This window comes from Dreissena polymorpha, chromosome 10 (assembly GCF_020536995.1).
Source record: "Dreissena polymorpha isolate Duluth1 chromosome 10, UMN_Dpol_1.0, whole genome shotgun sequence".
Lineage (NCBI taxonomy): Eukaryota > Metazoa > Mollusca > Bivalvia > Myida > Dreissenidae > Dreissena > Dreissena polymorpha.
The window spans coordinates 5,280,546-5,307,641 of record NC_068364.1 but is presented as its reverse complement, the minus strand read 5'-3'; the positions used below and the strand labels follow the sequence as shown (position 1 = coordinate 5,307,641).

The following is a 27,096-nucleotide window of genomic DNA, read 5'->3' as shown; positions in this document are numbered from 1 at the left end:
GTAGAAGAACATAATCATCAATCACAAAAATAACATAACAGGTTTCCAAACACCGATATACATGTATATTTCACCTGTAATGTCTGTACATGACATCTATGATATCATACCAACCGATTCCACTAACACGCAAACGCAGCCATGCGTTTGCCCATTTTGGCCCCTTGATGATTTCTTTTATTGCCGAAATAAGACCGCTGTTTCTGCCCGCTCTTGTTAATAGAAAACGAACGCTAACAGGATTTCTGTTACTAGTATCTAGTCCAATATCCGGCCGAATGTAAATTCTAGGTGTTTGCAAACTCATTGACCTTATTAAATCTCTAAAGGGTTTGCCGACCTTCGCCAACACAAACTGGATTGACGGGTTTGATTGTATGCAGAACTTAAAAATTTCAACTTGAATGTGAAGTGGTAACATCAGAAATGGAAAAGTCGTTCGCTTCTGTGCCCTCCTATTGTTTATCATATCTTGAAGCTCTTTCAGGGCTGAACACACAGAGACGTCACCGTTGTCGCCAGAGTCACCGTTGTCGCCGGAGTCACCGTTGTCGCCAGACGCAGCGTTGTCGCCGGAGTCACCGTTGTCGCCGGAGTCACCGTTGTCGCTGGAGTCACCGTTGTCGCCGGAGTCACCGTTGTCGCAAGAGTCACCGTTGTCGCCAGACGCAGCGTTGTCGCCAGATGCAGTGTTGTCGCCAGACGCAGCGTTGTCGCCGGAGTCACCGTTGTCGCCAGACGCAGCGTTGTCGCCGGAGTCACCGTTGTCGCCGGAGTCACCGTTGTCGCTGGAGTCACCGTTGTCGCCGGAGTCACCGTTGTCGCAAGAGTCACCGTTGTCGCCAGACGCAGCGTTGTCGCCAGATGCAGTGTTGTCGCCAGACGCAGCGGTGTCGCCGGAGTCACCGTTGTCGCCAGATTCACCGTTGTCGCCAGACGCAGCGTTGTCGCCTGACGCAGCGTTGTCGCCAGACGCAGCGCTGTCGCCAGAGTCACCGTTGTCATACGACTGTTCTAAGCGTGATATTATGTCCTTGTACACGCGTTGATTGATACGGATACTAACGTAATGCATGCCAAATCCTTCTGGGAAATACCCCAATGCAATTGTTCCAACATCACCATCGAACTTTCCATCTGCTGACACAATTGATGAGTGTTCTAGTCCTCGGGTAGAAACTACCAGGCACTGCAAATTATATTCTCTCATAAGTGCAATGAGCGTGAGGTTGTCGCCGTATGTCCCATTCTTAGACATATTCTTAACGTATTCATCAAATGTTTCATCATAGACAAAAGTTTCATAGAAATATCTGTTTTCTACAATGTGATGGACTGCTTCCTTACGTAAAGCATCTACGTCTTTGTATATACCAATTTTACCAAGTTGATGCGATATAGCAGCAAATTGACAATTTCCATCCGGATTTGGGTCCATGGCAATATTCACCCCATCCAACAACTGCAGATTTTCATGGTGTGTTAAAACATGATAGTACTTAGTTCTGTGATTTTGTTTCTCTGAGCGGTTCTGTTTTAATGAATGTTTTTTAATTTTTCGTTGTTTCTCTAACGCAACAGTTAGGCTAGTCATGTTTTCGACCCCAACCGATTTGCTTACGAATCCAAGTTCGGGTTTGTTCGGTACTTGAAATGACACGATATAAACACCATTTCGTTTTACTTTTTCTACCTTGCCTTCGATAACATATCTTTTGGTTGGCACCCTGGATTTTCGAAAGGGATAGCGAATTAATACTGTCTCTCCTACTTTGTACTTGCTTGGGGAAGTTGCGTTTTTCAACAGCGACCTGTAAGCCTTTTTATTTGCTCGCCGTATGGTTTTCTTTATTTCACGAGAACTATGACGTTCTTTGGTAAAAACATGACTTCTTCCGTAGTAGGCTTCAAAGGGCGTGAGACCCCCAAGAACTCGTTTGAAACTTGTGTTTATGGCATAGGCTAAATCTTGAAGCCCTTCGACCCAGTTAAATCCACGTTTACTTTTTGTTGCAAATAGAATCTTGGCCTTTATAACACTGTTTGACCTTTCACACTTGCCCTGTGATTGAGGATGATACGGCCTACTATTGATCATTTTGATGTTGTACTTGTTCAACAAAAGTTTCATACTAGGGCCTTTAAATTCCAGTCCGTTGTCACATTGGATGATGTCAGGGGCAAGGTTAACCATCAACACGTCCTCTAATGCCTTTGCAACTTCACGCGAACTCTTCGTTTTCAGGGGTTTTGGCATAACGTACCTAGAATAAACGTCCACGACTTGTAGAATATAACTGTATGTGGACCCCTTGTAGCTAACACTTTGATTTTTCATGTTAATTATGTCAATCTGCCATCTTTTGCCTGGTTCCTCTTCTGTAATTGTCTTTGGCTTTGGCTTGTTTTTAAATCTCGGATACTTCTCATGGTAATACTTGCTATTGTACAGTATTTCAAGGATAGCTTGTTCCGAGAACCCCGTGTAATTTACTTTCAGTTTGTTGTAAATAACCCTTGCTCCACATCCTTTGTTTTCCATGAACATCTTCTCAACAAATCTAGGAAGATCTTCTTTCACAAGGACTTGCTTTCCGCCACACAATAAAGAACCCCGGTCACCAAGCTCGAAGTCCTTACGTTTTCTAATCATGGCCAAACAATTATTCTCTTCAGGTGTCCGTTTCTTCACAGGGACATCGAACGATCCGTTTAAACATCTGACAATAATGTCGTACTTCGACCTGGGCAAGCACCCTAATTGCTTCCTTTTTCTCCTAATTGCTTCCTTCATCTGAAATAATATAATAAGTTATTATACATTTATACTTCATTAGTTAATAGAGCTTGTATTGAACACCGCGTGTCGAAAACGAATGTCTCACGACATGAGCTGAGCTAAAATCACTCGTCTGATAGCTCCGCTAAAATTTACAATCCGAACTTCCGGGCAATATGCGCAATGAAAGTAGCAAGTACTTCATGTAAAGTTTCATTGAAATCCAACCGAATTCAAATTCAGGGGAAAAATAGCGGGCAAACTTATGGCGGTCAACGGACAAACGTCTGTAGAAACCAATGCTACGTGGATGGAAGGGATATAAAGAAGGGGCCCTGGGGGCCTAGGTCGCTCACCAGAAGTCACGACTAGGCAGGGTTCGAAGGTCAAAGACCTATAAACTCCATAAAATTTAAAATGTTCAAATCTACAGATTACAGGAGCTCGATCTGATTTTGGTGGAAAATACACTTTCGAAAAAATGACTGTAGCTTAAATATTTTAGCAGTTTAGGAGTTACGCACCCGGAAGGAATGCCACGGACAATTGGATAGACGGACGGACAACTGCAAATGCACTCTGAGGGGGGGGGGGGGCATAAAACATAAAAATCAATGCATGTTAAAACATCAATGCATATTAAGACAACTGAAAATTAAAATTATGTACAGTACTTACTGTCAAGAATTCTTTTGAAGTTTGAAGAAAGTTTGGATTTCAATTCTTTCTAGTCGAAAATCACAACTTTTCTTGCCGACCGCCAAGTCAAATATGGTTACTGACTTCTGAGTAAGACTCGTGTGCAAAATTCCCGCCTTTTTAAAGCGGCACGTTATCAAAGAAAAAATCGGAAACTTCAAAGCTTTGTCGGCTTCTCAGCAATATGACGTCGGAACGACAAATCAACTTTACAAAGTAATGTTTAGGAATACAGTCACACCTGTCTAAAGCAGCCAGTCAAACATCCTTATTTTTGGAGAGATATATTCATTTAAAAGAGCTCAAAATCTCTTAAATCGGATTTTGGTGAAAATACACTTTCGAAAAAAAAAGTTTAAAAAATTTGAAAATTGCTATTAATGATCTCCACGAAAGTATCTGGCCCGCCCGGGAATCGAACCCAGGCCGCCTGCGTGCCAATCTGACGCGCAACCGACTGAGCTAGCCGACGAAACAGTTACACAACCAGCAAAATCCATGTAAAGTGTGGTTAGGTTAGCTGTTTCTGTTACTGCTAGTTACGACGACGACGACGACGACGACGACGATGATGATGATGATGATGATGATGATGATACTTTTGTCACTTCCAATATTAGGTTAATACAATGTATTTGAGTTTGAAAAAAAGTTTACACATCGGCAGACTATTTCATTTATTAAGAAATACATAATTTATGTACCATATACGTAGGCCATTTTCATTTTTATGAGTTTTTTTGGTATGTACCAAATACGTTTTGGCGAGCATAGAAAAACTTATTCCAACCGAATATGGTACAATGTTTGTACCATATTCGGTCGAAAATTGTACCATCTTCGGTCCGAGTATGGTACATTTGTACCATATTCGGCCGAATATGGTACAAATGTACCATATTCGTTTTTGTACCAAATACGGTCCGACATGCCACTATCATAGTGTCGGCAAGCCGCGCCGTGAAAATTTCTGTTCAATTCGTCGGATAAGTTAAAGACAATAATGATAATAATATATTTTATAATTATCCTACAAGTCAATATTTATACATACAAATCTGTGTTGATCAAAATATTAGCGTTTTAATTGTTTAAATAGCAAACAAAAACCAGATAATATTAACAGAATCGAACCTATCGTAGTAATAGCAAAATTATTTGTGATCTTTCATAGTTACGCCACACGAAATATTCCTAGACAATTCAATGAGAAAGAAGTGTAACAAAACAAATATCGCTTTATGCCTCGTTTCAAACTTATACAGCATTTCAAAAGAAACACGCTCACGTAGAACACATACAGTTTCGTTCCATCTCAAATATTCGTTTCACATAAGCAAAATACAAAAAAGATGGCTGCCGTTTTTCAACTTTCAAAATGTCTACCCCTACGTACTTTCGTATACAAGTAAAACCACTACTGGATAACGCTCTTCTCGCCAAAGTTGTTATATGCCTAACAAACCTCATGCTAATGTTTGTGCAGTTTTGTTTGCTTCCAAGATGAAAATGTGCACGCGGCATACACGATAAATTTGTTCATCGCCATCTTCATTAACTTTTAAAAAAGTGGATGTAAGCAGGCAATAATTGGATTATTACAAAAATAGTGAAGAGATGTGTTGGAATATTTGACTGAAATAAATATTGCATCGTATATTTATTTAATAATGTAGAATTTACCAGAAGAACGTGATGTTTTAAATGAAAATGGCTGCAAAACGGAGAACTTTGATTTCCGTCGAGTTCTCTCTGACATATCGCTTGATCGATCTTTTTGAATAGTTTAAATCAATTCGACTCGGAAAGCTCTATAAAAAATGGCATGGTTATGATTTTCTCTACGCACATAATGTTGCGTTTAATTTATGTTGTATTGCTTTTACCTTGAATTGTTAAGGAAATCTTTTAGTATATTGGGTCATCTAATTGCGTAAAATCTCATTTAATAGTACAATTTTAATGGACATTAATTTCAGAAAATATATAGTTGCTATTTTTCCCGATAACGATATGATTGTTACTCGATTAGTATGTACTTAGAATATGAAACACGAATTGTAAATATTAAGCGGAAAGATCATCGATATGACCATTTGAGTCGTGTTCTGAGAAAACTGGGCATAATGCATGTGCGTAAAGTGTCGTCCTAGATTAGCCTATGCAGTCCACACAGGCTTATCAGGGACGACACTTTCCGTTTCTATGGTATTTTTTGTTTCAAGGAAGTCCCTCCTTACCGAAAATCAAGTTTAGGCGGAAAGTGTCTTCCCTGATTAGCCTGTGCGGACTGCACAGGCTTATCTGGGACGACACTTTACGCACAAACATTAAGCCCAGTTTTCTCAGAACGCGACTCATTTAAACATCTGAGACATCGTCACGCGAGGAACCTATATCTGGATGTTATCGTGATGTATTACGTTTGCTTGCCTGTTTGTTTGTTTGTTTGTTTAGGGCATACGCAATTTTTAACTGTTTAACGTCGGTTACTGACCAAAAGGGTCGCTTAAGTATGAATGGCATACATGGATTTAGGTCGTTCGTAATCGCGTAAATTAGCGAAACACAAAATAAACCATTTTTCACAATGTTTCGAATAACAATATGCAAGTTAATACATTATATTATGTAAACTTAATATATTCATGCTTGGTGTTCATTATGACGAAAAAGCTTTTTTTTCATTTATTTCAGTAATATTGCAATTTGAGCATTGGGAAATTATAACATTCCCTGTGAAATGGCTGAATCGCTACCATGGCAATTCTTAGGATATTTCATTATTTAACTAAATGTTATTATAATTTATTATTACAATAACAGTTGTATAACTACATTGTTATTTCGTCATTTCAAATATTTTAAAGATTAATGCATGTGTCGTTTAAAGACAATAAACACCGTTTTGTGCATTTGTTTGAGTGGTTGTTACGTTTTTGTTGTGTTTCACCAAACTGTTTTGCATTTTATCACTTGCCATACATAAAAGGTCTCATTCTAGTATAAGGTTTCCTTCCTAAAAACTGCTGAATATAATAATAACACAACTCTAAAAGCATTACCAAGATAGAAATTCAAGTTGAAATCAGCTTGCATTATACTTCGATATTTAAAGAACATGTATCTTTAACAGTTTTATCTAAAACACGTAGCGCTAATCTGTTTACTAACAATGATTGCACCATCTTGTTTGTTACTAATTACATACATTCCTCAGAGAGCAACACAGGGTTGTCATTTTAAAAAACATGCCTGTACTCTATACCTACAAAGAAAAGCTTACACATTTAATTTTTCTGAACCGATGTCACAAAAGACATGTATATTTTATTACACATATAAGGTATCATATTTAAAATAGATTTATGAAATAAGCATGCTAATTTTTTAACCCAAAATAATTAAACGATGGGTCTGAAACATATTTGCATTTAACGAACACCGCATTGCGGTTTTCAGTTATTATGTCAGTACATGTGGATACACGTGTTTCCCAAATTGATAAGCACTATTCGAAAAGGTGAAAATACTGTCATCATCCTATTGATCTCCCCCCTCCTTATCATTGTGTCTATCTGCGTATAAATTATGTGCGTGATCCAATTTTATACCAGACTCTATTTCGGTCGTCGAAAATTTAGAACAAATTCCATTTTACTATCTGTGATAGAGAATTTTTAGGTTGTGCCGTTTCTTTTCTGTTCTTTCTCTTATTAACAACACGCGTTGTTCGGCTATACAAACGAAATGTTACATCGTTTGATTGTCCTGTGCGCAGTGGCATATTTAGCAAATGCCAACAGTAAGTCGCTTTATTTATCTTCAAGTAACTGAATTATGTAAACCTTCAGGTCACTCACTTTGCTTGGAATATCTAAGCAATTACAATTATTAAATGCATAAAATGAAATGAGTTTATTTTACTTAAAAACATCGCTTTACAATGGAAACAACTATTTTTTTCGTTCCAATGCTCATTAAAAATATTTGATTATATTTTGCCTTACAACAATGATATAACATGCTACGGGCAAAAATATCATCGATTATCAAATTCCAAACACATACATGTATTACTCATTTATATTTATTTGTTATGATTATGGTTGACAACGCAATATGTGTAATACTTAACTGCGGTTTTTATCGCAAAGGCGTTTATGAACACTGATTTGTATTTTTTAAGAAATAAACGACTGATTCGAAAAGCTATATATGTTATATTAACACGTTCTTGTAAGCTGTTTAAATGTGTTTATCATTTATTTATAAAGATTTATGTTTCATTCTTTTCATTTCTTTAGCGTTTTTCTTAATCTTGTATTTCTCTCGTTGTCCTTTTTTGATGAATATCTCGTTTGGTATTCTTCTGACTATTTATTGCGTCAATTACAAAATAGATGAGTTAAAGTTTTATATCTTTGTTCTTTTTTTAATTTTCACAATGAGTCTTTTAGGCCCTATCATGACGTTTCATCACAGCACCAGAGTGTTATCAATGCTTACTGGCCAATCATAGCAATGATGTTTTAATAATTAGACATTTGAATCATTCCAGTCTTTGACTGTTTTTGCGCATTCACAATAGAGCGAACGTTTAGTATTTATAGTAGAAGCGTGTTTGGTTATTATTCTCTCATATTTTGACATTCAGTAATTTGTCTTTTAATTGAGGATTTAAAATGCTGAACTATACAGTTTATATAACTTTCCAGCATACCATGACATTTTAAACGAGTACATTTACGTTTAACTGGTTTAAACCTTCAATGGTTTGCATAGATTGCTCGAAGGCGGTGAATCACGTTTTAATCGTGTTTATGTTTGATGTACTGATGTTTGTATTGCCGTGTTTTGAAAGGAATTGGTCACCTACCATAGATAAAAGACTAGCGCATGATAACAAAAATTCATCCATTGATAATGTTCCTTGAGCTTCATTATTCATATAATTGACATTTGGCTTCACGTTGACCTTTCACCTTATTACGACATTAGAAATCATTTTGACATAAGACCGTATGTTTACCCTTGTCCTCATTTCAGTTTGCACGGAGCAACTCAGGGGTCAATGCTATGACCTTTTTACCGGACTCAACGGTGGCTGCACCCCCGGTCACGTTTACACATACAGCTATTGCGGGATCTTTCAGATGTGCTGCTACTACCAGCAGACTGGTGTCGTGACCGTGCCCCACGTGACACAGCCGCACATTACTGCTGCTCCCACGGTTCATACCGGCCCGGTGTAAGTTGGTCCGAAAATTCACCCAAGAAAAAAGTCAACAAATTTGCATAACCAACGTTTCCATGAGTTACACTACCCACATTTCAATAAATAAGACTTTATTTAAATGTTGATAATTACATGTCGGATGTCTGGCGTCATAGCAAATAGTTTTATATAGAAAATTTTGGTGAATTTGGTAGTTTCAGTTGAAGGTTTCCATACGAAGATTCGAAATAAATTTAGCTAAAGATATTATCTTAGACTAACCTACAATATGTTTTCCCTATTATTATGTGATTCAATTCGTAACGTTAACAGATATCAACAAAACGTTGATTGGTCGGTTCAAGCACTGGGTTTTCTGTTTACTACCGGCTTCATCATCTGATATAAAGTCACATTGAAATGCATATCTTCCTAAAGATAATTAATGGAAACACGTAAGCCTAGTACGGATATGTTTAAACTATACCTATACAGTGGTTAGTGTTATTAGCATTTATGTTTTGTGTGAATAAGTATGGGCAATGTGTTACAATTATGCGTTCCTTTACACCGGTTAAAGGGGCCTTTTCACAGATTTTGGCAAGTATTGAAGTTTGTCCTTAAATGCTTTATATTGATAAATATAAATATCGGATCTTAAAAGGTCTAATAAAAGAAGAATACAATTTAAAAAACACTCGGCCAGCCGTGCTAAAGATACGATTGTTGGATTTTATTCTTTATATAAGCAATCCCCGTAGTGTCACAAAATTTAACAACAACAACTCCCAAATGATTAAATCGTTTCGCCTTGCAACGCTTTATAATTTTCAGGGTTTTAAGTCGTCAAAAGATGCATATAACTGATATTTTAGAGCATGGTACATGTTCAGTATTACTGCTTTCTCACAACTATCATAACTACAACGATTTACCAAAACGTGAAAAGATCCCTTTAAGCCCCCAAATCTTTCCAATGACAATTCCAATACGGCGGCGAAAGTTGTAATCATTTTTATAGGTAGCTTTGTGTGTTTTTGTTTTACTGATCATGTTTCTGGCGTTAAATAATTCATATGTTTGTTATTCAATCGATTTAGTTATTGAATACATTTGCTAAACTTGCAGAGCCCCCGGCCAATGTGGTCATACGTCCGTTGGAACGACGGCAAACAAGATTGTTGGAGGCAGAATCGCGCAACACGGCGAATTCCCATGGCAGGTAGAGTAACCAGGGCGCTAAATTATTTGCTTTGATTGTTTCAAAATAGCAATTCTATTTTTACTTGTTTGTATGCGTAATGTTTTGCTTTATGAGGTACTATTTTCGTAGTATTTGTTAATATCTTTTTGGTAATACGAAATGATCTCCTATGGCTAGTCAGAATTTCATCATTACGATATTTATCACAAATAACAAAAGGTTTTAGATGGTAAGCTAGATGCATATCTCGAAATACACCAAATCGGTTTAAACCCATTATCGTTTGATTTGACAATTCCAAGCCAATTCTTTGAAAGTTGTGAATTCATGTGTCATGTGTAGCGTTTTTAATGTCTGGTTATTCGCTTCTTGCTTTAAATTAAATATCTTGTGTTAAAATGAGGTTTATTTTTTGCCGGTGCAACTAAAGTTTAAATTTCAAAATACAGGAATTAATATTTCAAGTTAAATATATCTTTAAAATGAAGATCACTAAAGTTGTATTTGTAAGTATGATGCTATTGTTTTGTCAATGATATTGCGGTAATCATTCTTGTTGTTGTTGATAAAAATGACGACTGTGCTCTAATTTCATTTGTTGATAATGCTGTTGTCGTTGCTGGAATTGCTTTATTTATGCTACGATTGATTATAGTGATTGATGGGAGTTATTGATTATAGTGATTGATGAGAATGATTGATGAGAGTGATTGATGAGAGTAATTGATGAGAATGATTGATGAAAGTTATTGATTATAGTGATCGACGGTGTTGATGACTACAATAAAACAGATAATAATAATACGCTTGTCTATGTTTCAATTTTTATAATGATGCAAATTACTATGTTTTTGATGAAAATGGTGTAAATAATATTTTTTTTGGCGACTGAGATAAACAATATACCTGTTATACATCACGATGCTTATTATACCGATAATTAAAGGTATTTCTGAATCAATGCTTTTAGTTGTAAGAATGAACATACATATCTTTATCTACTTTCTTGAAAGAAATTCGTTATTTTATTTTTAAATTATAGTTGTCACACAATGTAATAAACTGAATTATTTTGTTTTTGTAATGAGCGATGTTGTTTTTATTTATTAAATTGACAATAGAGATGTATCCCTTTGTTTTCCCGCTAGGTGTCAATTCGGTACATGGGTCAACACGTGTGCGGTGGTACCCTCGTGTCTGACACGTATGTCGTCACAGCAGCCCACTGCTTTGAGGAGTACGTATTTTAGCTTAAATATTCATATTTTAAGTCCATAAGTACATCTACAGCCAACATCACGTTCACTCTTGATCAGCGCATTGCAAGCAAGCTCTTTACACTAAATGTCGCACTAACAGTTACCTATGATATGTTTCACCTTGACCTTTTAAAATGTAGACAGACAGCGGTAAAGCATTAAGCAGTGGATTGGTTGCGCTAAATGATCTTTTTTGATAAAAGTATTTTCGTAAAATCAAATTTAAAAAAATCTACCGAAATCAACCCATACCCTTCACATCTTCACCTTTGCTACAAACTGAACATCTACAACCAACAGCGTAATCTACTAATGCGACATATCTTTCTAAGGTATCTGACATCAACATTTTTCCTATGCACGTCAACTAACCTTTACTTTTTCTTTTTACTTTGTTTTCTTGATGTTTAATTTGTATTCATAAGACTAACTAGCTAAACATGTCAATTTGCCATCGTTATGAGGCTGTAATACCACGTGCCCCACTCACACGACAATGCCATAAAAGTTTTATACAAGATGCAATATTTATCTGCCGAACAAATATGTGAGGATATCAACACAAATATATTTGCATCTATCATCGACAGTCTAGGCACGTACGCCACTCAATGGACCATCGGCGTGGGTCTGCAATACCACGTGTCAAACTCTCCTAACAACGTGATCCACGTTAGTCGCGTTACGCCTCACGAACGCTTCAATCAACGCACCAACGAAAACGACATCGCAGTGATCAAGTTGAGCAAACCTATCGACCTCACTGGACCGTACGTCTACTTTTATATGTTTAATTTCACTTTTGATTTGGTTTTCATTTTGGCATAGTGTGCGGGTGAACTGCTTGTAGACTTGCACACATTGATCTGCGCTTAAATTCGATAATTATGGTCAGTATCGAGGTTGAAGGATGCGGTGGGCATTACTATTCAAGGGGTGGGGTGGGATGCAATTTGTACTATACTCGAAATATATCAACCGTGTGCATTAGATATCGATGGTTACAATTTAAAATGCCGATCGTACTTTTTATGGCATTTCGCGATTTTGATACTGTGCAAAGCGGAAATCAATGCGCATATACCCCCCAAAAAACGAATAAGTTAACCAATCGCAACAGCTCAAAAAAGTCATGTGAAATAATGACGAACCGCAATTGGTTGAAGTCAAATGACGAAGCTGCAAAAAAATGTAACTTCGGTATTTTGCGCGCTAATTAATACATAAAAGTATCACTATAGCCATATATTTTTAAGGTAAATTGATGAAACGTAAACTTTTGCTGATAGAATAATTCAATGATGTACATTTTATAGCATTGATGAGCGCAACAAGAGATCAAAATAATATAAAATGTTGAGGCCTTAACTTAGGAACTTGTGGCCAAAACTCATAGCTTGTTCCTACAACTTATAAAGTTGAGGTCTCAACATAATAAGTTGTTCCTCCAACTTAATAACTTCTGGCCGCAAGTTACTAAGCTAAGACCACAACTTAATTAGTTGTGGAAACTACTTACTAAGTTTGGACCACAACATAGTTTAACCAATCAGATAAGCCGTTTCATCTATACCGCTGTATCACTGTTAGTACCCTTATACTCGAACTATTGTGTGTTCGGGTTCAAGCGCCGGTTTGGGCATTATCCCTGTAAGCAATGGATCCCGGGATTGAGCCTCTGTCTGAGCACTTGCCTTGTTAGCGACTGGGTTCAGGCTTCCATCCCCGGTCTGAGCAGTAGCAACGTAAGCGTCGGATCCCGGTTTCGAGTCCCGAAGCACTCGCTTCATAAGAGAGTGGTCCATGGTTTTTGGATTCTAATCCGGGACCCTTCTTGTAAAGGGCGATTTCTCAGACCGGGGCTTGATCCCGGGAACCATCGCTTACGAGGCGAGTGCTAGATGCCTAAGTTTTCGACGGTCCCTTGGTTCTAATCACGGTAAGAGCATTAGTTCTTAAAGCTAATTTGTAGTTTTCGACTGTCCCGGGGTCCGAATCACTGTACGAGCACTAGCCATGAAAGAAGCTTTGGGTCTCTAGATCAAGCCTCGGTTTGAGGACTTACCCTATAAGCGAAGGCTTGAATTCCGATGTGCGAATTTGCACCAACATTGACAGGTCCCGGAATCGAGCCCCAGTCTGAGTACTAGCCCCGAAAGGTATGGAACCCGGGTTCAAGCCTGTGTTTTACCACTTGCCCAGTAAGGGAAGGATCCTTGTTGCAACCCTCAGTCACCGAAAGCTACGGGTTCACACAGGGACTCGAACCAAACATCCGTCGCTAACATACCATACTGAGCACTCGCCTTCTAAGCGACCGGTTGCCGAAATAAGCACTAGCTCCGTAAGCAACTTTTCCTGGTTTCGAGTCCTGAAATGAGAGCTCGCCTCGCAAGCTATGGGTAGTTGGGTACGAGCGCCGGTCTGAGCACTAGCCATGTAAGCTATAAATCCCGCATTTTTGGGTGCGGCGCTAAGACTAGGACTTGGATCAGGGTCCGTTCGCTTAAATGGTAAGTACTTAAACCGGGATTTGAGCCTGGGGCCCATAGCATACAGGGTGAGTGCTTAGGCAGTGCCTCCAAATCGGGACCCGTTAAGAAGGGTGCGAATGCTTAGACTGGGGTCCCAGTCGATTACAAGGCAAGTCCTTAGACTGGGGCTAAAACCAAAAGGACCATCGTTTAAAAAAGAGCTATCATTCCTGGATTCGTAAAGATGAAACGGCCAATCTGATTGGTTAAACTTAAAGTAGTGGCCTTAACTTAGTTAGTTGGTCCCACAAGTTATTTAGTTGAGGCAAAAACTAATAAGTTGTGGAAACAAGTTATGAAGTTGTCGCCGCAAGTTTCTAAGCTGAGGCCTCAACTTAATAAGTTGTTCCCGCAAGTTATTAAGTTGAAGTAATAACTTAAATGAACGAATTACTTAGTTGAGGCCACAACTTAATAAGTTTTGGGAAAAAGTTATGAAGTTGTAGCCACACGTAACTTAGCTGAGGCCTCAATTTAATAAGTTGTGGGGACAACGTACTTAGTTGTTTCCACAAGTTATTAAGTTGAAGCCACAACTTATGAAGTTGTTCCCACAACTTTATAAGTTGTTCCCACAAGTTACTAGGAATAAAGAATTGCGGTTGTCACCTCTGTGCCACCGTGTAAAACAGAAAAAACACGCATGGCTTTGCTATATATAATAAAAAACATTGGAATAATTAATTCTATTGAAACAAAATCCATTACAATTAGCTGTCCAATTTTTTGATGCATCACATAAATGCAAGTTTAAATGACGAAGATACATTTTACAGCAGATTTATTAACTTAACATCAAAATAATTTCATACGAACACGCTCCATCATGAGACACTTTTAAAAATGTTATAAATAATATTTATTTGATTTGTGTAAGAAATGTTTAACCCAAATACGTCTCCTGAAAACTTGTGTTTTGTAGGTTCGATATGTAAATTGTGACCATCGTTATGCCGAACAAACATGGTGTACTTAAAATAACAAACAAATAAAAAGTTATAATTTTATGTTTATAAAACAAGGAATCACCAACACAAATTTGTATCATACATTCTCATACATTCTTAGCGCCTACCGATTATTATTTAAGTAATTTCTCAGGACCGTATGATGATTTTCGCATTTTAATCTTCATGCTACTCATTAGTTTGTTGAATTTATTAAACTTATCCTGGTTTGATATGTACTTTGTGGAAAACCGTTTTATCACTCGTCATCTCTAGAACGAGGACAGTACACTGGAATTGCAATAAGACTGAATATTTGTTGCTGTTTCCAAAGCTTCAATTATTCATTTATACTGATTAATTACTTCTATTTTTGCAATAATCGCAAAAGTAAAAAAAAAGATATATATTACAATTTAAACCAAAAATTATTGAAATGGTTATTATCGGCATCGAGCATATTTAAGAAAATATGAAAACATACCGACACATTACCGATTGTGATGCCTTTGACGGATAAATTGCTCATTGTAATTAATAATATGAACAATGCACATGTTCGACATATTAACGGAGTTTCGTTTCAAGTATAACATCTTCAAAGGAATATTGCATTGATATTATTGATATATTGTTTACCTTGCGGCAGAAGGCTCTTAGATTCGATCCTTCGTAAAGGTACGCTCTGAGGTCATTTCCCAAGGCACCAACTACTGGCTTTAGCCAGGTCAGGCACTGGGGATTGTCTCTGTACGCGAATACAATTCGAATCAATTGAGCTAAAAATATAAGTTTATACTAAAAATTAATATACGTCTCTCTAAAAATTGCTACATGTATGATACAGGTACACCAGAGCCGCCTGTTTGCCTGAGAGTTCCGACCAGTTCGTAAATGACGTCTGCACAGTTTCCGGATGGGGTGCAACATATTACGGTAATATTTTAACATTTCTGTAATCGTCGGACAATAAACTGTCGATTTTTGAAGTACCGGTAGGTCAAGTGACCTTTCACATGTCAAGTGTTTCAAAAGACAGTTCATATGTAACTAAAAATAACATGTACTTATATGCATGCATACTATTCATCTCAATATTTAACTTAATTGAATATGTTCTTGAACACGTTTAAACATTATAGTTAATTACTAATTGATGCTACTCTTAAAAAAGCAACTTACGGAGTCCACCAACTTCAGCGTCTTTTCAAGCGTTGTTCATGAATAACTCGGAGTTGACGTACGTTTTGTGACGTTTTTGACTGTCATTGACTTTTCTAATGTAGTTCAATTGGTATGAAAGTATTTTTAAGTTTTAGCCAAAATGTATCGGACCAAAATTCAAAAATGTATACATAACTATTGTTTTATTTAACGAAAAAATTGTACTGTTAGTTCATATATATAAATCTGCATTTTAGCCGCCCGATCACGTTTCTTATAAAGTTGACAAAGGGATTTCTGCTATTGTTCATTTCAGATCCAAATGGCCGAGCACCTGTCACTGACCAGCTCGAGTACGTGAATTTAAGAACCATCAGCAACACGGACTGCACGTATTACCTTGGTTACGGAAGTATCCATCCCAGCAACATCTGCGCAGGCGCAACATCAACTGGAGGCCAGGACGCTTGTCAGGTTATAATTGTCACATATTTTCGGGACTTAAAATACAGCGTTTGCGTATCTATGCTATAACTTTCGATTGATTAAAAATGGTAATGCTATGTGTATTATCTTTATGAGCTTTAACTCTCTTATGAAAAAGTGTGATATTCGGGTCCCCGTTGACTGGTATAAACCACACATTTTTTGCATGGATCTATCCAATTGTTTAGTCCAACTTGAGAAGTACCTAGAATGAGAGACACTTTATCATTATCGATACGAGGTGTTTTATGTATGGTTAAAGACGAATTGCCAAACAATCGTTACATCAGAAGTGCATTAGACACAGCACAAAAAGTAAAAACAAATGTATACAAATAGAAACGCATCTCGAGCTACGTACTTACAATGGTAAATGAACAAACTTTTAAGTTGACAACGGTTCTGACTCTGTCTACATTTAAATTTCAAAGACGTCCATGAACCCATTTGTACTAACGTGTGTATGCTTATTTTGTGATGTTGAATTATAAATAATGAATCTTTGTACAAAACACATTGAATTCAGGAGGTTACCGTGTCTAAGTATAGTTTGTCTCCGCTAGTCCGCTCGTCTTATAAAGAACTTATATAATATAATTATGTTGCCATCTAAAGAAAATCTGAAGAACGGAAGTAGGAATGTTTCTTTTTATAGACTGGCCCCGTGGTTCGCTCTTTTGCTATGAAACCAATACAAATCATGTGTCTATTTATACAAAAAATAATAATAATAAAAATAATAATAATAATAATAATAATAAAAAATAAATAAAATAATAATAATAATATATTTTATGATAGGGTGATTCCGGTGGCCCGCTCGTATGCAAGCGAAGCAACGGTTGGGTGCTGACCGGCGTGGTTAGCTGGGGAGATGGCTGCGGAAAGGCGAGAAGGCCCGGTGTGTACACCCGCGTGACGTCGTTCCTAGACTGGGTCCGCTCTCACATGTATTAAAGGAGTCGAGGGGCTTACGGGCAAATATGAACAGATCTAAGACAACTCGCCGGGAATCTGATGTATTTGTCATCGTCCCCAACCACCTGTATTATTGCTTAATAAAATAACAACATAGATGTGTTTTTTTATTTATTAAATGATGTATATGTAAAGGGATTTTTTTTCACCCAGTGGCTAAATGAAAGTAACACAACTTTTATTCAGAATAAGCGCGCTTACATTCTATTCAAACTTGCAAAATGACACTCCTTTGTAACAAAAATGTGTTCAAAAAAATATTTTCCATACTCGTCAAACGAAAAAAGTAAAACACATTAAACGTTTGTAGCGGATGTAGAGAATACATGTATTACTAAAATAGCGTTTTGTATTCTCAGTTACTCTTAAAAGGCTGAAAAGTTAAGCGGTAGCGTGTGAGATTGTGTTTCTATAGGTCCCGGGTTTGAACCCCGGTACTTCCTAATCTTTATATGTTACATAGGTTTGCTTGTAACAACGTTAACTCTGTTTAATTAAAAAATACAAATGTAATTGAAAATGTCTTTGTAAGGCTAATATTTCATACATGTTTACCGAACTGCGATGGAATATAGGATTTAATTATTTTTGATTTTTATGAAAGTTTTATCGATACAATATCGATATCATCGGAAATTCAAATACACATTATTTTACAGCTGTAACAAGAAAATATCACTAAAGCCTTTACATTTTTTCCAACAACATCGGTTTCGTCCCTGTACACATGTTAATGCATATACAATATTAATGCAATGCATAAGCAGAACTATAATTCAATGACAATGACTCACATATAATGACATTTTTGCTACCGTTTGAACATTTTTCATAAACAATTAAATACGTAGTCTATACTATTGTAAACAAAACACACAAAATTGCGTATTTAAAGCAACTTTGCGTCGTTTGATTTATTTATTTCCCTTCAGTGCAGTGTAGGGATTTATCTTGTGTTTAGACGATCGTCGAATAGTTTTGTCAAAAGTGGAATTATTGTAAATGCGCTTAGTGTTTATAATGTTAATGGTATACATGTTAATATTGTAAATAACAACAACAACAACATTTATTCAGCAATAAAGCTTACAATAAAGCATCTAACCTACATTAGTGAATACAAATATACTTCTGGTTCAGATGATTGCATTTAGTATCTGATAGAGGAGGAAGACAGCTTTTAATCGATTGCTTTGGTGTTTCATTCACTGAAGTATAAAGGTGAAAAGATCGTTAAGGGAAGAAAATCAGTAAGTCCCGATGTGTTCATATATCGAGATTGCTTCCCCTAGACTGTTAGTTTGTAAATAATAAATGACATTTGTATAAATGAGCGCAGGAAGCGTTAAAAATGTTTTTAAAATTTTCTTTTCTTTCATTTTAATATAGTCTGAAATCTGAAAAATGTCAGTGTTTATGTATTAATTGATTGGATGTAAAACCTGTAATGTGGATATGATTCTGACATAATGAAAAAAGCTTAAAGATTTAATCAACAATTTTAACAAAGTAAGAGATTGTGTGATAAAGTTCTCATTGAATAATACATGCGTGAAACAAATAATTATTAAGACGTCAAATTTTTTTTTTTTCTTGTGTTTGAAAATTATACTGATTAAAACCGAAAATAGTTTTTGCATTACCCTTGACGCCTGCTCTGATATGCACTTTTGAGTTCTGTTCCAGTTTCCGTTTAAAAAAAAATTAAACTCCTAAATATTTAAAGGATTAGCCTACTTCAAGTTTTTCGCCATATAGGAATATGTCAATCTTTGCGTGTCTTGTACTTTTTTTCAAATATCATTTTTTTGTTTTTTTTTGTATTCATCTTTATGTGTTACAGTATACCTCGATATCGTTTAGCATGGATTGTAAAGCGGTGGGTGATGTTGCGAATAGAACCTGATCATCCGAGTAATGTATTAAAAATAATTTAAGTTCATTGATTGAAAATATATCGTTAATATTCGAGTTAATATTATCTAAAATATCGTTTACGAATACCATAAACAAAAAGGATGATCCACAATCGCCCTGCTTTACTCCTTGGTGAGAGTATATGATGTCCGATATCGTGTTATTATTTTTTATTGCTGTTTTGACATTGGAATAAATCGCTTTAATAGCGTTAATCATTTTGGTGCTTATGTTATGTGAGACAAGTTTTTGCCATAAGAACGGAAGATTTATCTTATCATAGCATTTTTCATAATCTATGAATGCGCTGTACACTTGTTGTCCGCTGTGAATTAATTTTGATATGATTACCAGTAATAAGAAAATGCAATCAGTAGTGCTTTTGCCGTTTTGATACCCAAACTGATTTTTTTTATTATTGTTTCATTCTGTTCTGTCCATATTGAGAGTCGATAGAAAAGAATTTGTGAATATATCTTAGCTAGTATATTATTTAGTGTTATTCCTCGGTAATTTTGTGCTAGGTTAGGATCACCTCCTGTAAATATTGGTATAATGTAGCCCAATCCCCATCATTCAGGGTTTATAGCGTTGTGAAATAGGTTGTTATATAGTGTGTGTAGGTATGGTGATATGATATCAAACGCACTTTTTATGAATTCTGTTGATATTTCATCAGGTCCACATGCTTTATTATTCTTTTGTTTAAAAACTGCCTTCTGTATATCGTTTACTGTTATTTCGCAATCTAAATGTTGATCGTTTATTGCATAGTTTTCAGTATTTTCATGTTCAGTGTGCTCATTTGAAGTTTGAGTTTCTCCTAGAAGGGAACTGAAGTGTTCAAATAGCTGATTCGTTTTTAAATTGTTTATTTGTTTGATTTTATTATTATAGTGTTTTTGACAGATTTCCAAAATTGTCTAGGTTATGATTTTGCGATATTTTCAAGTTTGGTACCTTGGTTTATTTTGTATTTATTTTTTGCAGACTTTTTAATATTGTAAATGATATAAGTTAACACATTGTAATATCCTAAAACTTAAGATAAGTAAGGTTCAGAGTACACAATTGAACTACATGGATTGTACTGCATGTTAGTACATGTATATTACATAAACGTATTCAACTCACTTGGAAAACAGATAAGCCAGCTTAACATTGTAAAGCATTACGACCCAGGGACACTTTATTTTTTACCGTCTTGCGGACCAGAGAAAAAAAGCTTCCATGGGCGCTGTTAAAACAGGTATACGCATGAAAGGAAAACAAAAATCAAACGGGATGATGTCCATGAAGCGATATGTGCACAATAAGGACGTTGGCATCATGCGATATTGGAATTTGTTTCCAACGTAAAGTGCCGCAATTTATTGTTTTACCGTACAACATTTAATGTGTGTGAGTGTGTGTGTGTGTGTGTGTGTGTGTGTGTGTGTGTGTGTGTGTGTGTGTGTGTGTGTGTGTGTGTGTGTGTATTTTAAATGGAAAGAAATAAACTTGGATACTTCCACTAGCACCTATACTGTAAGTTAGTAATTTAGAGGTTGTTAATTTGACTTGATTTATACATCAGAATGGAGGCTGACGGGCGTCTAAAATTTTGCATTCCACTAAACCATAGTGTCTTCCTTAGTTGTCGACTCGACATAAGTATCGATTATTAAAGATTTCCTTTTCGCTTTTTGTATCTATGCAATTACACAAGATATAACTGTTGCCATTGTGTAATATGTTCTCTTTTGTAACTTGCAATTTAAAAAGCACAAGCTGGAACACATATAACAGCTGTTCAATTAACGTTGTAAAATGATGCTTCGACTCAATTGGTTACATCGGTTGTACTCACCGTCGGTTTGGGCTCTGGGCCCTTCACACTTTGTGTGTGCATTTCAAAGTTGAGGTGATACTGCGCCTGACGCTGAATAATGTAAGGGCCAAGAGTGTGGCCGAGCACTCCTATCAAAATAACTTACTTTAGTCAAGGAAGTTGTTACAAATTTTCAATTATAGCTGCATTTTCCAGCTATTCAGCTGTTACTGAAAGATCTTAATTTTGTGTAGTCTTGTGTTGTGGGAGAGTCCGGAGTACACGCAGAAAATACCACACCGGTCCAGTATGGTGACCACAAACCAAACTCGCATGCTTCTGGGAGCGGGGATTAAAAACCGGGTCGCCTAGGAAAAAAGCGCGCGTACCAACCAAAGCAATAACCGAACAGCCTGAACAGCCTGAACAGCTGTACAATTTCGCTAGGTGTATTATTATGCCACGACCGGTAATATCGGGCTCCACCTCATTTATGACATGCGTTGATAACGAGCCAATAATACATCTGGATGGGCTCTAAGGACCGCAAGTTTTATATATATATATGTACATGGAGAAATCAACAGGATGATTAGGTTTTTTATGTGTTAAAAAAACAACATATTTAGCATTAAACATCACGCAATGTAGTGCGATTCAGCGAAATGTAGTGCGATTCAGCGAAAAATAATTCATCATCAAATTTACAGAAACATAAAATCAAAAACCATTTTAACACGTCCTTTGAAAGTTCTGCCATAGTTGAATCAGTTGAACAGGGCTTTTAATCAGAAAGTTATTATTTTTCATTATAATTCTGAATTCTTATGTAGTGTGGTCAAAAACCTGATCAACGTTGATTATAATCAAAGGCGACAAATTTACAAAATTGTCATGAATGTATTTCCATAATTTATTGAATCTTACTGATCTAAATATTCGCTTTTATGCTTTTAAATAAGATCTATAAGAAGCTTCGTCAGCATTTAAGAACCTGTTTTAAGATATAAAGACATCCTTCATTTCCGATCTGAATAAGTTTAAAAAAAAATATTTGCAAAATTGTGTCATCGGAGGCTAAACCAAGTGTGTATAGACTTTAGCCGTTTAGACGAATGTATTAAGTTGCGTATCCAGGTCAAGTTATCTAACAAATTGGTGTCAGATAATTATCTAGTTCAATGAACTAGCGTATTATGGTAGGGCACACTGTGAAACAACAAACACAAACACGCATGTGGTGTCTGCGCGGCTCATCCAAAACGTGTTCTTCGAAAGAAAGTTGATCGATAACGGACCAGTACTTATTTTTGGCTATGTGTGCGATTTCAACTTAATTGATTTTATTACCAATGTAAATCAACAAAAGTAGGACAGGCAGGATATTTGTCCTTTCATATTCGATATACAATAATATGATTCCGAATAAGTGTGGCTAGAAATTTCGACAATGTGAATATACTTGTTTCATGGTTGATTTTAATTTATTATATTTAGCTTATTTAGTTTTGTCCGAAATGATTTGGTCGCTTTCTTCCGGAATCACGTAGATGCAATTGCAAATGCATTTCGTATTAATTGCGTTACATATCAACTGCTTGTTTCCATAAGGTAGCTTTTCTACTAATCCGTGTAATGATTCTCTGTGCAAAGTCGCTAGTGTTAAGAATAGTTTCAAATGTGCATGGAAGTGTTATAGGGTATAAACAAACATTATGTTAATATTAAACACTTTGTGTTGTTTTAATTTTATTGTCGAGTAGTTTAAATTAGTTCTTATATAAACCCTACACTGTAGCCTTAGTTGTTTAATAGTGAACCTATAGTTGATTCTAACCTTTTCTGGACACATGCACGTAACATCCAATCATTCATTTTTTTCCAATATTCAGTTTACTTGTTGAAAGTTGTTTCAGATGTCCATTTCACGTTGCATGGTACAATATATTATTTATGTATGGTAGTTTGTATTCCTGTAGTTAACTAGTTTAAATATTTTATTTATTTCCTGTGGCAACCAGTTTCGGCCGTGCTAATTCGTTATTTATAAAAATAACTTACAGTTAGTAATATTAACACCGCCATACAACGCTTGCTATTACTATTATGTATTTTCATTTGAATGCATACATATATTATTTTTCTAATCTTATTAATTGTTTTTACTTCAGATAACCTTATAGATCAGTTAAACTTTATCAACGTCGATTATTCGATTGTGTGTCGCACGAATCCAAAAACTCGAAGTGCGCGTAGCTAGGCCGGCAACAGAGGCGTTGTACAGTTAAGCCAAATAACACGTATTCAATACAAAACGCTATCGATAAAATTTGTATCAGATTTACTTACACCTTTTTAAGCAATTACATACTCATATTTGGACTTTTAAAATTATTTATTTCTGTATCTTGGTGTATGAAGATTCAAAGAATGATGTTTATTACGTTTCTGTCCGAAAACGGATGGAGCGAATGCAATATACATTTAACTGCTTGCTTGTTGAAATGGGTTGTATATAGTAATATCATATACATTGAGGTATTACAATGTCGAAACTGATTGACTAAAAAATATGATTTTTACTAATGATTGCAAAAATATTTTACAAAGTTTTTTTTCACAGATATTTCCGGTGGTTGAAGAATCAATTCGAAATACGCAGAGGAGGAAATGTCATTCCTTCCAGCAAAATAGTTTTTAACTCAATTTATTTTAATGTGCTTGATTAGTTATGCTATGTTTCACTTAATGCCGATATTATAAAAAAAACAAGTCCAAGACAAACTTTACAGTACTTTTTCGGTTGTTGCTTTAATAAACAAAACTTGTATGCATACAAAGAAGTATTAAAACGATGAATACATCTGATTAGATAAATATAGTTTGTAAAGTATTATTCCTTATTATTTCCAATGTTGTGCTATATAAGCCGTGCTATTATGATAAAATGATCTAAAATGAAAACATACACAATACATTAAGTAACTATCATATATAAAAAGAAAAGATAATAAGTAACCTAAATAACCAAACATATGTTTATGCGTTTACGTTTTAATGTAAAAAAAACAATCGCAGACGAATTATGAAAATAATATACATGCATTTTTTGTTAAACAATCTAAATATTTGTTTCTCTAATTTTTCCCCAAGATTTGAAATAAACCGTTACCTTTGGCAATCATGCACTAATATCTACCATTGAACTTGAAACCCAAGATTCTATTGTTACGCTATAAACATATATTGGTCAAATTTGACACGATTAATATGTAATTACTGTTGCATACGTAACCCGACATAAACAACCCGGTATCGTCTCTTGCGTATACACGTGATAAAGGTAACCACAATTGAAGTTTAACGAATCACGATTATACAAGTAGATCAAACGATTGTCGACACGTCCTACCAGTTGACAGTATCGAATATACGAAGATTAACATTAAACTATATGCGATCTACAGCAAAACTGAAACTAAAACTGAAACTGATTTATTTGATTAAACGCCCTTTTTATGCGTGCATATTCAATGGTGTAGTACATGTAAATATACCATAAAATTCATAAAAGTTACGAGGTAAAAAGCTGACACCATATAAATATAGGCAGTAACTAAAATCTGATAAACACTTCAAAATAACCAAACTAAATAAATAAAACATAACAATACTTAAATAAGGTAAAAAAATAAATAAGTAGATAAATAAATAATGAATTAATGCGTGAGTGCGTTGATTGTGGGGTTTAAAACACACATTAAATGAGCACATTAAAAAGTTTATACAATTTAAAATTGTGCGTCAAACTTCCTAAAATAAAATGTCTTCAGGTTTCTTTTGAATAAAGCCAATGTCTCTGACTGCCTGATCGCTAATGGAATAGTGTTCCAGATTCTTGGGCCAGCAGTCCGGAAAGCCCTATCGCTGAATGTTCGTCTTTTGTTTACAGGGACTGTGTAGCTCATCACGTTATTGTCGGTAGATCTCAGGTTCCGCTTCGGAAATTGGAGCGTTAATAGTTCAGTTAGATAAGCCGGCGCGTTTCCGCGGGAACAATTGTACATAAAGGTCAATAGTTTGAACTCTCTTCGGGTTTTTACCGATAAACAATGGAGATCGAACAATGCTTGCCTGAAACTATCGTATTTTTTTCCGATTTAGAACTAGCTTTGCACACATATTTTGAATTCTCTGCATTTTATTAAGATCACACTGGGTGGCTCCATACAATAAGACGTTACAGTAATCTAGATGTTAAACAACTAATGATAAGACAAGAAGCTCTGTGGCTTTTCGAATCTTTTTGATTAAAAAAAAATCAAGCATGGCTGTTCTACATTTACGCGTTATATGCTCATTAAAATTAAGTGTTTCATCTAGAAAGGCACCAAGAAAGCGTATAAACTTTTGTTTTGGAATTGCATCATTTATAATGACAACCGACTCAGTCACACACTTGTCAAGTTGTTTTCGACTACCAAACAGTATAAATTCCGTTTTTGAGTTATTCATTTTGAGCTTTTTCCCATTCATCCAGTTGTTAATGGTTATTGCGCAATCTTGAAGGTCTTGCATTGCTTTGCGTTCCATCTATGGTGTTGGAGTAAAGCGTATATTTGCAGTGTGATCATCGGCGAATCCATACACATAAATATACGGCGGAATGACATCGAAGAGCGTTCCTGCGTATGTTAAATATAGCCAAGGCCCGAGACAGCTTCCTTGTGGAACAGAACACTGTAGCTTGCGTGGAGCTGACATCGTTGATTCGATTTTGACACGGTAACTTCTCGGTCGTATATACGAGTCTAACCAGTTTAATGCGGTGGCACAGACGCCATACTGACTGTTAAGGACTTCCAGTAGAATGTTGTGGTCCACTGTGTCGAATGCAGCGCTTAAATCGATGGCTATTAAGGCGGTGACTTCCTGTTTCTCCATGCCATCCAGAAGGTCATTGATAAGTCGCAGCAGGGCTGACTCACATGAATGATGTCGCCGATATGCCGACTGGTTTTTCGGTAAAAGGTTATTACTATCGGTTTGGATATTAAGCCTGAAGAGTGCAGCTTTTTCAATCAATTTGGATAAAAATGAGAGATTGCTTACTGGTCTATAGTTCGAGAATTCAAGTTCGAGACCAATTTTCTTGATCAATGGTCGTACTATCGCTTGCTTCCATTTCAGCGGAAAAACTATTTGTTGTAATGAAAGATTCACTAACCTGGTCAAAAGAGGGAGTATGTCATTTAAATGTGATTTAAGAACATTTGTTGGTAAAACATCAAGTTCACAAGATTTAGTTTGCAATTGAGAAATAAGAGTTTTAACTTCGTCTTCAGACAGTTCTTGCAATGTTTCAAACAATGGTGCATCTTTAACTTCTGCTTTGTAATCATCAAAATCTTTCAAAGATTCTCGAATGATATCAATTTTATTCATAAAGTGATCGGCAAATGCTTCTGCAAGGTTGTTTTCTGGAATGTCATTTGGCATTTTATTTTCTATACTTCTGCCGTCAATTCTGATACAAATTTGTACAGTATTTTCGAGTCTCCCTTGGAATTGATTATTTTTTGGCTCAAAGTGTTACACTTTTTTTGATTTATTTCGTGAGTTATTTCGGGCTTCTTTCAATTGTTCATACAGGTGCGGATGTTTATATTTTCTCCACAGACTTTTAGCTTTGCGAAATTTTCGTTTAAGTATAACAATATTTTCGGTAAACCATGGTTTGGGAGCACTACATATTTTCATTTTCTCTTGCATTGGCGCATGGGTATCCAGTATTCGTTTTACTTCATCTTCAAACTGGTCAACAAAATTGTCAATATTGTCAGCGTCAATAGCTATATTTCGAAGATCCTTCGCAAATTTACGTTTGTTCATGTCTTTTAGGTTTCGGTAAGATACACGTTTGCAAGTAATTGTTTCTTTTTTATGTTTGTATAGATTTTCACAGAGCAATGGTCAGAGAAAAATATGTACTAGGCGTACAGGATAGAACATCGACGCCATTGGCGGCTTCGGTTATAACAAGATTCAGAGTGTTTCCTGCAACATGGGTACTAAAATCTACGTGCTGTACTGACCCCATA

General features: G+C 35.9%; 1 protein-coding gene across 1 annotated transcript; it reads left to right on the top strand.

The window, feature by feature from the left end:
* Positions 1–7,089: 7,089 nt before the first annotated feature.
* LOC127848366 (transmembrane protease serine 3-like) lies at positions 7,090–17,364 on the top strand. The gene is made up of 8 exons (XM_052380788.1): positions 7,090–7,283; positions 8,528–8,729; positions 9,825–9,918; positions 11,049–11,137; positions 11,750–11,929; positions 15,488–15,576; positions 16,121–16,278; positions 17,092–17,364. The coding sequence occupies exons 1-8, from the start codon at positions 7,229–7,231 to the stop codon at positions 17,245–17,247; spliced, it is 1,023 nt and encodes a 340-aa protein (XP_052236748.1). The 5' UTR covers positions 7,090–7,228; the 3' UTR covers positions 17,248–17,364.
* The last annotated feature ends 9,732 nt before the right edge of the window (positions 17,365–27,096 follow it).